This window comes from Xiphophorus couchianus, chromosome 10, assembly GCF_001444195.1.
Source record: "Xiphophorus couchianus chromosome 10, X_couchianus-1.0, whole genome shotgun sequence".
Taxonomy (NCBI): Eukaryota; Metazoa; Chordata; class Actinopteri; order Cyprinodontiformes; family Poeciliidae; genus Xiphophorus; species Xiphophorus couchianus.
Window position 1 is genome coordinate 16,410,870 of NC_040237.1, and position 14,187 is coordinate 16,425,056.

General features: G+C 38.4%; 1 protein-coding gene across 1 annotated transcript in view; it reads right to left on the minus strand.

The window, feature by feature from the left end:
* Positions 1 to 14,187, minus strand: part of pemt (phosphatidylethanolamine N-methyltransferase) — a 58,537-nt gene that overhangs the window by 25,190 nt on the left and 19,160 nt on the right. The window contains exon 3 of the mRNA XM_028030032.1: positions 260 to 375. Coding sequence (XP_027885833.1) covers positions 260 to 375 — 116 coding nt within the window. The remainder of the gene's footprint in view (positions 1 to 259; positions 376 to 14,187) is intronic.

Here is a 14,187-nt window from a genome sequence, read left to right on the forward strand (position 1 = left end):
CCTCAGGAACCTTGTTTGAGTCTTTGGGGCTACAATGTAACTTACATCCATCAGTGTGTGAATGTGTGTGTGAATGAATAAAAGGCTGAACGTATTAGACCATAATGGATGTATTGTTGAATTTTGGTTGCCACGACGACCAAATATACCAAATTTTGTGATTAGTTTTGTATTTTGTTGAATTTTGATAGCAATTAATCTCGTAACACTGCAATCGTCAGTGGAAAATCCTGATCTTTTTTCTTCTTCTTCGTTTTACCTGTGGCTCCTGAAAACGTTGAGCAGAATGATGACGATTGCCAGACCACAACAGGCCAGGTAGGGGCCGCCAAAGAGCCTGGAGAGGCCCCGAGTGCGATGCTCCCATCGTGCCACCTGCAAAGCAAAAAGATCATCAGCAGACAGAAGTTACCTTCAGCTCAGAAATCCTCCACATTCGTTTGCCTCCTTTCGAGGCACAAAAACAAGTCCCAAAAATGAAAACAAACGGTAAAAAAAAATTAGATGCAAAAAGGTTTTAGGCACCAATGTGAAACCCTGGTTCCCTAAACGAGTGCAAACTTTTCTCGTTAAAATCTTCTTTTCGATAAAGACGAAAGAAAACATTGTGATAATATTTTCAATTTTTTATACTAAAAGATGTAATACACAAAGTATTTTTTTCCAAAGTTTACTTTAATGTCAGTAATATCCTCTGCTAAGCTTTTGTAGTCTATATAATTTAGATTTTTTTAATTCATAGATCACAATATAAAGTGTCTGCTCTGGATTACTTTTGATTAGAAGCTATTCTGATTCAAAGACCTTGACACATTTAAGGCAAGTAGGGGTGTGTGTGTGTGTGTGTGTGCGCACTTGACTTTTATTTTACTAATGTGTAAAAAGGAGATGCCACAGGTAAGTACATTTTAAATGAAATAACTTGAGACTATTAATCCTGGCTATTTCATTGCATTTCTTCCAATTTTTTGTATGTAGGCTGCAGAAACAAAGGGTCAAGGAAAGAAACCTCAATATTTCTCTCAATAAAACATTCCAGTACATTTCCATTCTGAGAGCCCACTGAAAACGTGGCAGCCTAAACAGTAAAAAATAAAAAGCTTTGCTGGAATGGTAAGTTTTTTTTTTTCTTGGCATTGGCACATTAAGCAGCACAACACATGAAGATGATTGAGACCTTCCTCCTGGCTCTGATTGGCTGTTTTTTGTTTTTTTTTTTAACCAGAAGCAATGCGGATTGCAATAGTAGGAGTGGAAGGAAGTGGAAGAGTTTGATTTTCTCACAGCTTATCTGTCTTGTATTGACAACTTTGTTATGCCATAGTGACAGTTTTAACATGTATAGAAAATGTTTTAATAAAAGTGACAAATTTCAGCCTTAATACCCACAGTGGAAACTGTGACTCTACAAATGCTAACATTCAGGCTTAGCTTCATTTTCACTCATGCGACTGCACTCAATCAATGAAAAGGGAAATAAATGGTGGTCCTGGATTGGCTGCCTCGTAAACACCAGCCAATAGTGAGCTAAGTAGCATTGCTACATTTTCTTTTGTATATTTCAGATATGCTCTAAAGGAAAATCTGCAAAAAGTTGGAATTTCCCACCGATTATTTGGCGTTATGTCTCACAGAAAGCAAATAAGCAAAGTCCAGTCTATTGACCGTTTAGTTTTTTTGAGTTGAGTTCTTTCCACTCAGGAAATGTCCCTCTTCACCAATAATTCATCAATAATTCCACTGTTTCTAAATTGACAAAAGAAGTTTACTTTCAATACATTTTGACCTACCAAGGCAGGATTTAGTGCAGCAGCTGTGATGTCATCAACATTCTTGGTTATGAATGCTGCTGGTGCCTTCATGTCAGTCTGTCATGGCACACTAATTTACAGAAAACTAATTCTATCAGCTCTGCAGGAGAAAATGTATTTACTTGACCAGTTATAGTTAAGAGTTCTTTAAGAAATGATAATAGTCAAATTATTTTCAAACTGCGGGCTGAGGAAGTACGTAGATGCGAATCAGACAAAGCAGACAGAATAAAACTGTTTCTATGGTAACATCTTTTCTATGTTTAGAGCTAGTCAAGCTGGAAAACAACATGAAAAACAGGTAAAAGTTAGAGGAGACAACTTTTACACAATAAGAAACTAATTCATTTAGAATCATCAGACAACAAGTGACGGAACGAAGCCTCCAGTTTCCTTTACGTTCTTTTTTAATCCTGGCCGCCAGCCGACTCCAGCTCATTGTTCTCTGACCTCTTCCTTTCAGCAGAATGTGGATGTATAATTAGGCCTCAAAGCTTGAGAAGGCCCGCTTGGTCCGGACTCATGCTTCACATCCACATGCTGATTACATCAGAGTCTGCTCTGTGGGACACTGAGATACAACAGTGCACCACAAAGCACAACAAAGGCGATTATAAAAGAGGGAAGAATTAATGACTAGTCTTTCCAGATAGGACGTTTGGGGAAAGTCACATTTATGATGGCGTTGCATAATAACGTTGCTGTGTGGCATTTTAGGCCTGGAGGCATTATGTAACGGCATTCTTTTGTGTTGAACGACAAAAGGTTTTGGCACCGAGACTCGAACACAGAAGAACTGATTAAACATCCTGATGAAATGCTCACACACACACACACACGGCGACAACTGACTCGAACATGTCAGAGAAACCCAAGTATTGCTATATGCTAATAGTATGTATGTAGTTAGCTCCTCAAGGCTAATAAGGCTAAGGTCACAAGTGCGTGTTTACTGGATTTCGCAAATCTGACCAGAGTTTAATCATTTTTATGACAAGAGAAGTCATAAAGAAGTCAAAATAGGCCCATGTTGACATTGGTGAACATGCAAGTAAACAGTGCCTCTAAAACCAATAAAGCAATTAATCCAGAGTTAAACATACATTGCTCTTTCCACTAGCACCTAGCAGCACGGACTGACTCAACTCTACACAGCTATTATTTAGGATTAATACTGGACATTTAATTACAGATTCAAATAGGCTTATTTGAGGACAACTGACATTAAGCTAAAAGAATCATCGAGTCCGTAGTGCCATAACAGAACCAGATCTCTTTTAGCACTTGTACTTTCCATTTTTACTGCCTAAGAAACATCTAATACCAAAAATCTATTGACACCAACCTTATTGCTGGGCCAGAATAAATAAAACCTTTTGGGGAATGGAGGCAACTCAACGGTTAATACGTTAGTAGCGTCAGAACTTGCCTGAATTTTTGCTTCAGGTCTGCTGATCTGCTTTAGCGTGTTTTCACACCTGGTAGTCCTGTAGACCCGGTTTAATTGGGACCAACTTTGCAACATTTGTTACATTTTCAGCTGGTGTGGTTTGCTTTCACTCCAAACTGTGCCAAGAAAACCAAAATCTTTGAAAAAAAAAAATCATTGAATCTGAAGGAAACGACAGGAAAATCTCTGAAGAAGACACCGAGCACAACTTCCTTCTTCTAGAGTAGAATCAGCTGTTAGAGGATGCATGACTTCTCTCTGGAATCCCAAACCAATTAATAAATCTTTTCTTTACTTCTATATTTTTAAGCAGAGCAACTTTAGAACCAATCAGACACTGGAAAGGCTTTAAGAGTCCATTTTCAGCATGTTTCAGTTTCAATTTCGCTTTATTTTGGTGAATTATTAATATTGTACACAGAAAACAACAACAATACCACTTTACAAGCCTATAGTTTACCAAGAAACAAATAGGCTGAAGCCATGGCTTGTACTTGCCTACTATGTTCATGAACTTTGCAGCCAATTGTACTGAAATATATCTTATGGCACCACCTTGATCACATACAATTCCCCCCCAAAACAGTTGCATATCAATTATTTTGTTCTGCAAAAAACATTATGCTTTTTTGATTCAGAAAACTACATTAGTGAGATTTCAGGAATGCTTTGTTTTTCTTCAGTTTGAATCGATGCCAGCGTATTTGCAAAAGCAAATCAAAACTGAATAATCACAGTCAAACTATCACATGTTGTGCATCATTATGGCTTGTTTTCTACATCTAAAAAAAAAATAAAATAAAAAAATTCAACAGATTGTTTTTCAAAATCAAAGGTATATCATGAGAGCCTTGTAAAATGAAGAGTAAATAAGAAGGGGGAAAAAATTACATAACCATTTCAAATGCCCTCAGCAATACGGGATGTTGGAGATGAAAGCAAGATTGAAAGAAAAGATGGGGGGAGGAGAGGAATACAAAACGCTTCAGTATAACTCCAATATTATGTTACTGCTGATTAGCACAGCAACAGGTAAAAATGGCAACCACTTCAAAACCTTTGCAACATGATCATGGGCGCCGTATAGGAGGGAAAAGTTAGGACGATTCCAACGGCCCCTGACTGACAGGGGGCCCTCCACAAAATAGTTTCTTTGTTGTTGTTTATAGAATTAGAAAAAAATTGGGGGCTCTGTTAATAACAAAATTAATCATATTGTGGTTTTTTTCTTTGCTTTTAGCACTAGAATGAAATATTACCCCTTCCACTCTAAAAAGCACACATTCATATTTGCCCCGTCAGAAATAGTCTTCACTCAAAGGCCTGCAAATATTGACTGCTATCAGAGATCCTTCCCTCATACAGCCTCCACCATTCAAAAAAAACTTTTTGAAGACATTTAAATAATAAGAGTTACAACCGCATTTGCTTTCCCTTTTAGATAAATAAAATATCTATTTTTGAATCAAAGTGAATGTTAATTTCCATGGGTTTGTAGTGTGCAAAAAGTCTGGACTTAGACTTGAAGCAAATACTTTACTGAAAAACATGCAGGTTGTTGTTGGAGACAAAAAGAAAAATCTTTATCTGGACATCCTGTTGTTTTGGAGCACTTATAACCAGAATAACAGCCCAATCAGGACAGCAATGGCTCACACAAACACACCACGTGGATCTTACTAATACGCGGTTGTTGAACCTAAAACAAAAATTCAGGTTTATAAATGAGTCTCTTTTCTCTGAACAAAAATGTTTGGTCATTTTAAGATGGAAATAGCAGTGTGTGAAAGGATTCTTTGCAAAAACAACACAGTGTATAAAAACATATTTTCTTCTGCTCGTGTTTTTTGTTTATTAAAAAACATGAGCCATTTTTTTCGCATACCAAAATAGCTGCATAAAAGCACCATTTATCAGCTGTACTTATCCAGAGCACACACACAGGCTGATGTTTTGCGTGATTAAAGAATATAATTGTACTGAAGAAACTTCCATGTAAACAGATCTCTCCTCAACGTTAAGAGGATAACGTTGAGGGTGAAACACAAGAGCCGAGCAACATCTACAAAGATCTTGCATCAATCTAGCTTGATTTATTCATTTAAATTTCCCTACTTGAGTTAAATCAGCATTCATAAATGGGGCACTTTAAAAATTATGGAAGCCCAAACAGGACAAAACTGAATAAGTAAGTCCATTATTTATTCTATGTCAAATTTATCTATGTAGCACATTTCAAAAAGCTTGAACTGCACAAAGGGCTTCACAATGTAAATGCAACTAAGGTACATTAAAATACATAAAGTAAAGCAATAAGTAAATGTACCATTGAATAAACACATGTTGAATCAAATGTTTAAATGATTTATTTACTATGCCAATAAATCATTAAAATGCAAACTTATAACATTTAGTTATTTAGTGGCACATGTAATTAATTGTTTCCTTATGCACCTATTTATTTAATGTTGTCCCTTATGGCCCTTCATAAAAAAACAACAAAAGCTGGCAAGAGTAATCAATAAAAGCTGTTCAGCAAATATTAACAAAATAGTGATGACAGTGGGTGGGGATCAAACTGACTAGGGCAGACAGAGTAATGAAAAAAAAATTATAGTGTCAACTGAACTAAAAAGAGATTAAAGTACAGCATGATTACAAAAATAAAAAGAATAAATATATTTTAAAATGATGACATAAAAAGTATGGATCACTCTCTGCAGATCCTCAATAGGGAGGCAGCATTTTGTCTTTCGCAGATTTCTTTAAACTCTACCAAAGACCACCGCACCAGGATGAAAAGCGACTCAACAAACTGAAATCTGACTGAAACTGAAATTGGACAGAAGCTATCCTGTTATTTTCTCATCTCTCTTTAAGAGCCACATAAGAAGATTTCCACGTAGCCTCATCTTCAAACCCGAGGACACGGCAGGAATCACAGCTGGCACCCTCAGCCAAAGTTACTGCGGGGTGGCGTTTGTGGCCAGAATGTCTCTTCTCAGTCAGCGATAGAACGGCGGCTTCACACATCATCAGTCAGAAATCATTTGCAGCCACTCCAGTGGTCGGTGGAGTGTGCTAAAAATACTCAGGTGTTCCATGAACAGAAAGCAGATGATGTGATTGAAGCAATTTGGAAGAGTAACACAAGGCCTGGGCAGGGAGAGTACAGGGAGTGGCGCCAGAACGGCAGAACTGGGAGCCCTTCGAGACTAATTCAATAGAAGCTTTAACAAGCTCCTCTTGTACCACCAGCCCACTTCTGTCTCACATCCAGGTGCTCCAAAGACATCTGTTCTGTGCGGCGAGACGGCAGAAATGGAGAAAATAGAGCTTAAGACTCCGCCCAGACATTGTTTACACCAAAAACAGAAGGAAAAAAAAAACCCACACAGAATTGAACCCCAAGTAGAAGTTATGTAATGTAAAAATAAAGGATGACTGTGGTTCTTTTAAAGCAACGTTAGCTGTGCTAATTTGTAGAGCCCCAGGGGACCCAACAGTGGACTATGATGATTCTCTCCGCCTGATCAGCAGCTGATGGTTTATTGACTGTATTAATGTGCGGCCGTGTTTGATGGAGAACACTTTGCACACAGGCACAGCCTAGTAATACGGGTAATAAGGGAACGAGAACAAGAACATGGACGGATCACATGCTTACATGCATTAATAACACTTTAATAATAACGCACCTTGGGTTCAACGGATAATTTCTCATCTACTGAGTTCAAGAAAAATACAAACTACCAAGAACTGACAATGACTAAATTGATGAATCCTCAAGTTGTCTGAGTTGGCTTTCTCTTCCTCTCTTCTTGCTTTCCCACCACTTCTTCTGACAGAAGTCTCTTCCTGTTAAAACTGAGGCCACCTTTACATGAGATCGCTGCCCGGAACGTGCTGGTACTTTCAGATGTTAATTGGGAAACGGTTCCATGTTTAGACTGTGCCACCGTTTGAATCAGCTGTCATGCCGAGCCACTAGATGGTGCTGTGATTTTAACATGTCATCAAATCTGCATGTGCTTTTGACCCTTAAATTCCACCTCATTGTAAACAGTAACTCGTCTCCGTCTCCCATGGAAAAAGGGCTCTTGTAACACATATTACTTATCAGAAACTGTGCTAAACTGAACAGGGTAAGTAGCACAACGCTATCCGCCATTGTTTTTGTTGTTAGCTGCCAGTTCATGTGTAGAATAAACCCTACAGCCGTGTGTTCTGCACTTCACTTACAGAAAACTTTCACCTGGTTTCAAAAAAGAAGTGCTGGAGTGAGAGACTCTGGTCACCTGTGTGGCGTAAATGACTTACTGGATCGCAACAAAAATGTTAGTTTACCTGAAGAGCGGCTCTGTGTAAACAGGCAGTGAGATTCCTTCTATGGTGAAAGGAATCTTTCAAAAGCAATACTTTTTTTCATATTGTCAACAACTTCAAGCTATTATATGGGATCTATTGAGATCTACCTAAACAAATTGGATTATTTCATCATTTTCACAAATAAAAAGGTGAAACATGTGTTTTGAGTCTAAACATTGTACAAGCAATACAGGTTACGCCTGGTGGTAGGGGGACTAGGCTACTGTGTTTTCATGTTTAAAAAATTTTTAAAGTAAAAAAAATTTACAGGGGTGCAAGCAGGAATTATAGTTTGAAAGTTAGGTTTACCACAAAGGTGGTATGCACTATCTTAATCAGTCTTTACTGTCACTGTTAAAATATACAAACAATGCTTGGTGGGGGGCAAGTACAGCCTGGTGGCCCGCCAGGCTTATAATACACTGGAGGAAACCCTGCAGCTTCAAGTCCGTAGGAGGTATTTCTGTACTAGCTTAGCACATTATAGTCATAAAATGTCAATAAAATGTCAAGCTCTGTCAGGTCAAATGGAGTGAACATACATTTCTATGTGTAGACATACTGTAGATGTTTTAATTGGGCCATTGTAAGATGTGAATATGGTACCATTCATGAAACAATGTTGACTTTCAGCAGCTGTTGCACTAACATTTATACAGAACTTCCTGTACAGCCCCCCAAAAAGTCATTATGCATCTGCCAAATAAGTTTTACCACTGCTTTTTCCTTTGTTCCCCTTATATGTAGGTCAGTGGGAGGATCAGACTCAGGTAACTGATGAGTGGAACCATCTCCATATGTAGGGACAAGATCAAATGATGCTTAATATGCTGTTTAATACACTGTTTGCGCCATCAGCCTGACCTCCGCAGACGGATTGGTTAAAAATGCATGAATCAAGTTTGTTCAGATGAGGCTGAACTCTGTTTGGGAGGGTAAAGTACTATGCATAATTTATTATATATTTAAAAAGTCTCACTAATTGGAAATGCAGTCTAAAGCTTGAACCCATGTTATGGAGTGGTACTGAAGTGGAAAAAAATACCTTTAACCAATTGCCAAACCAGATATTTTTCATTATTATCAAGGGTGAGTTTCTACCCCATTTGTCAAAAATAATCTATTTATGCATGACTGATACTGAAAAGACCAAAACAAATATTTTAAAAGAGTCTCTGTTGGCATTGATTGGGTCAAAATCAATATAAACTGAGTCATTTTCATCTTCCGGGGATGAGACACAGCTTCGCACAGCAGAGCTACAGCCTCACATAAAATACAGAAGTGGATTCGCTGAAAATCCCAAAATTATTTGCTGTAAATATACACATTCACGGATTGCTTTGCTCCTGGGGGGGAAATGCAGTTTCGGGAGGTAAAATGCTAAGTGCAACAGTGAGACATTAACCATTGGAATGGTGCATATTCCATGGAGACAGAACTATTAGAGTTCTGTCTCTAATGGTGAGACAGAAGTACTTTGGTATATCTGCCAAAGTCTACTCTTTGGCAGATATACCAAAGAGTAATCCAATCCACTGTGGGCTATGGCTAATGACAAAACTGTTAAAAATAAACTCTGTTAGACATGCTTCTCGTTTCAATGTTGTGTCTAAAAACAGTTTCACTGGGATTTTTGAGGAGTTAAACCAAAAAAGACAAAGTGGACCAGAAACCAGTTTCTAGTTTGCCATAACTCACCAAAGAACCCAAAGAAAATACGATGTAAAGTGACCAGAAATACGGTAACTGAACAAGGTAGTCACAGTACTACATTTAGGGTCAGATGAAATAGCTGTTAAGATATTGCACAGTGAAGTCGGGGAAAAAAAAAAAACTTTAAGAAACTGTTGGGTATCAAATCTCACATTTTCTTTCACTTGAACAAATGCCACAGTTTCACCACTTAGACTGTATATTTAGTCAAAGAATGTATTTTGACAACGGTTGTAAAACTTAGAGCAACAAATTGGCCAAACACCAATTTGTTGGTGAATAAACAAAAAATAAAATCTATGTATGTGTACATACTGATCCACAGCGGCTATGGATAGGAGTATTAGGATCACTTGAATGGTGTGATCCTGCAAAAATCTTTTATGGTCAAAGTCACTCAGTCAATATTTTATATAACTTATTTTCAGCTGAAGGTAATGTGGGACGCGTCCATCAGCTTCGCACATCTACGGATGGAAATGTTTACCTATGCTTCATAAAATCTTTCAACATTAAGATTAATGTTGAAAGCTCCTTTTCAAGACATTCTTCCTCAAAATTCTGACTTTTCTCTCAGAATTTTGAAAAAAATGTCAGAGTTGTTTTTTTTTTGTTTGTTTTTTTTTGCAGTGGCCCGAATCCTCATCTGTAGCTACCTGCAATATCAGCAACTAAGAGGAGCTTTTGGCTCCATAAACAGTTAATTATACAGTAACGGTATAATGAAAGAGCGGCAAATTAGAATGAGCTATTCAAATTAACACACAATCACTTCCATGCAGCGTACATCAGAGAAAATGTACCAAACTCTGAACACAGAAGGAGCATATTAAAGGTCTGACAGTACTGATCAAGGTAGACACACTCATACAGTAACACAAACTGACACCCACACACACGCACACAAACACACACACACAAAATCAGCAGCATGCTAGCTGACACTTTAATGCACAGTCCTTGGCAGACACAGTATCACTAATAATTATCCTGCCATTAAGTTTGCCTTCCAAAGCCAACATTGTGCCTCCATGTACGCAAGTCTTGTACGTCAGATCTCAAAAATAACTTGGCTGGATGCTGAAAGTTGAATAAAAATATGACAGAAGAAGGAAAATGTCAGCAACATCAGTCTTAAGTCAAGTTAGATTCAGAGAACCACAAACTCTCAGAATAAATGAGTGCAACACAGCAGCTTCGACAGAATTGCTTAGATTTCCTTTGAAAATCAACTGTTTGTTTGTGATACCAGTGTAATTAATACTCCCAGAAACACGGTCTATTAATTACAAACAGAAAAAACTAAATTTCCAAGCAAACCCATTCAGCAAACATATTACAAAAATAATTACAAACCAACGTAAGACTGAGAAATAAAGTAAAATTTTAGACCGATTGCTGGTAAGTTTGATGACCAAATAAACAAATGTCTAGGAAAAATGGATGTCAACTAACAAAGAAAACTTTTTCATATTTAATGCAGTCAGGAATGGCACCACACGGGAGGAAAAGGGACACAGCAATCTCTTTGTACCAGAAACCACCAGGTCTCCTACAGAAAAAGATAAAGACTATTGGGACTTAATGATGTAGAGAAATTAAACTTTGATAAAGCATCTTGGAACTGATCATTTCAAATTGAGCTGAATACATTTATTTGCATAGGGATAATTGTTAAGTATGAACACATGCCCTGTACTTTATTTTGTAACCCGATTCATTTCCAATGTCTGTCCTTAGCTGGGCTGAGCAGCTAAGTGTTGTAAAATAATTTATTAGTCAGTATATTATAGGCCTGGCGGCCCGCCATGCTTTACTAGCCCCACCGCCAGGCTAAGCCTTTCTTGTTTATGTTTTTAGGAAAATAATAATAGATAAAAAAAATTGCTTCTTTTTTTTTTAAGGCAGATTGCAAGCGTCTCTTTTGCTCTGAGCGTTTCACTGGTGTAGCAGATTTATTTCTAAGAGATGTTTATAGAAGATAGGTTTATAGTTTATGCATTTAAAGCCGGACCAATCACACCGCTGGCACCTCTGCAGCAGCTGGATGTCGTCCTTGACTGCCCAATCAGTAAACCTGCACATCATTAAATGTGTCACTGGCATATTAAACCTGAATCCAGAATTTACCGAAACTGAGTTTGTGCATATTGAACACATGCCCTGTGCTGTGTTGATTGGTTTCAACACAGTATAAAGTTGACATTTTGCTAATGTCTGCCTACTCTCTGCAGAACTTGTGGACTCTTTTTAGGTCATTCCACAGCCTGTTTTTCTTTAGTAGTTTAAGTCGTTCTGTTGTTTTTCTAGATGAGTGCTTGGACTTGTAGTGACGCTAAACAATTAATTCCCCTTGCTCTTTTATTATATTGTTATGAAAATATCCGCTGTGACAAATCCATATTTTCTTTCTCATGGTGTGTACTTTCAGTACTTTGTGACTTTTCTGTTCTCTGTATAAAAATGGGCAATCCGTGCAGAGACATCACGCAGGCTGAATATCCTATTGGCATGAAAAATATGCATTCGTTAGACTTCCAATATACACTGCCTGGCCAAAACAAAAGTCGCCACCTGGATTTAACTAAGCAAATAGGTACAAGCCTCCTATTGGATAAGTACTGCATAGGCGATTATCTTTCAGCTGGCAACAAGTTATTTAACCCCAGCTGATGCAATGAGTAACTCCTCATTTCTTAAACAACCATGGCAAAAGACACATCCTGTGGTCGTGGAAAAGACGTTAGTCTGTTTAAGAAGGGTCAAATCATTGGCATGCATCAAGCAGAGAAAACATCTAAGGAGATTGCAGAAACTACTAGAATTGGGTTAAGAACTGTCCAACGCATCATTAAAAACTGGAAGGATGGTGGGGAACCATCGTCTTCCAGGAAGAAATGTGGTCGGAAAAAAATCCTGAATGATCGTGATCGGCGATTACTTAACCGTTTGGTCAAATCAAATCGAAGAAAAACAACAGCAGAACTCAGTATTTTGTTTAATTGTGAACGCAAAAGCATTACCACACGCACAATGCGAAGGGAACTCAAGGGGTTGGGATTGAACAGCTGTGTAGCCGTAAGAAAACCTCTAATCATTAAGGCTAACCAGAAAAAAAGGCTTCAGTTTGCTAGGGAGCATAACGATTGGACTCTGGAGGAATGGAAGAGGGTCATGTGGTCTGATGAGTCCAGATTTACCCTGTTCCAGAGTGATGGGCGCATCAGGGTAAGAAGAGAGGCAGGTGAAGTGATGCACCCATCATGCCTAGTGCCTACTGTACAAGCCTGTGGGGGCAGTGCTATGATCTGGGGTTGCTGCAGTTGGTCAGGTCTAGGGTCAGCAACATTGTGTGCCCAAAGAATGAGGTCAGCTGACTACCTGAATATACTGAATGACCAGGTTATTCCATCAATGGATTTTGTCTTCCCAAATGGAACGGGCATATTCCAAGATGACAATGCCAGGATTCATCGGGCTCACATTGTGAAAGAGTGGTTCAGGGAGCATGAGACATCTTCTTCACACATGGATTGGCCACCACAGAGTCCAGACCTTAACCCCATTGAGAATCTTTGGGATGTGCTGGAGAAGGCTTTGCGCAGTGGTCAGACTCTCCCATCATCAATACAAGATCTTGGTGAAAGATTAATGCAACACTGGATGGAAATAAATCTTGTGACACTGAAGAAGCTTATTGAAACAATGCCACAGCGAATGCGGGCTGTAATCAAAGCTAAAGGCGGTCCAACAAAATATTAGAGAGTGTGACCATTTTTTGGTGGCGACTTTTTTTGGGGCCAGGCAGTGTATATTCAGAGCAGACTCTGGTCAGACAGGCAGATTGATTGGCATGGTTTTCCTATGGCGGCTGTTGAATCTTAATGTTCATTTCTGTGTAGGTGTTTGTCATTGTGCATCGTTTTGTCCTTTTTGTTATCTTTTTTTTTCCTTACTATATTTGTGTAATTAAAATGTTCTGCTTGTGTAAAACATGCCATCCTCTCCGTTTGATAACCTGTCCTCTTGGTGTGGATTTATGTGGGAGTGTGTGGGTGGGTACACAGCCCACTATACTAAGAATGTGTCTGTCTTTTCAAAAAGCCCATTCCAAAATCTGCTGCGTTCCTGTTGCTATGCATTTCAGAGCTGCCTCGGTGATTTACTCACTCAAACTGACCAAGGAACTGTTTGTGCCAGCTTTCAGCATTCTGCTTTAGTCTTAGTGTGCCACAGATAAAGGAGCGCAGTGGTGACCAGTTTAATATTAAATCTAGAGTCTGGAGTTATCAGCAGTGAAATGTGTTTTTACCACTGTTTCTGAACAGTAGCCAGTGTTTTCTGCACTGTAAAGACGACACATGAAAATAGTGTAGAATTAGAAAACCACCCATGGGGTAGTAAGAAGTAGAGCTACAATATTCTGACTTGTACTGAAGTGATTAACAAAGAAAATAAAAACAAAACTCCATCACCTATAATTCCTTTCATCTCACTTTTTTAAATTGATTATTTTCCCTCAGCTATGGACCACATCTCTGAGGAGAGACGTGGAGGAAATTAGGGGTTGGAAACTCCACACAGCTGCTCTGTCCTTTTGCAATCAGTATAAAATTGAATTTCTAGTTAATCTTATTGAGTAGAAGTTCCCAGTTTCACACAAAAACTCGGACTTTTTGTGTGAAACTGGGAGTCGACTGAAGGGGCGGACGACTCCCTTCGCAGACTCCTTCCATATATTTATCATCGCTGTAGTCTGCTTTTGTGATTAAATTTTATTATAAAGTTGTGATTTTAATTTACATTCGTATATATTTAATCATGTAGAAACCTATTTTGATA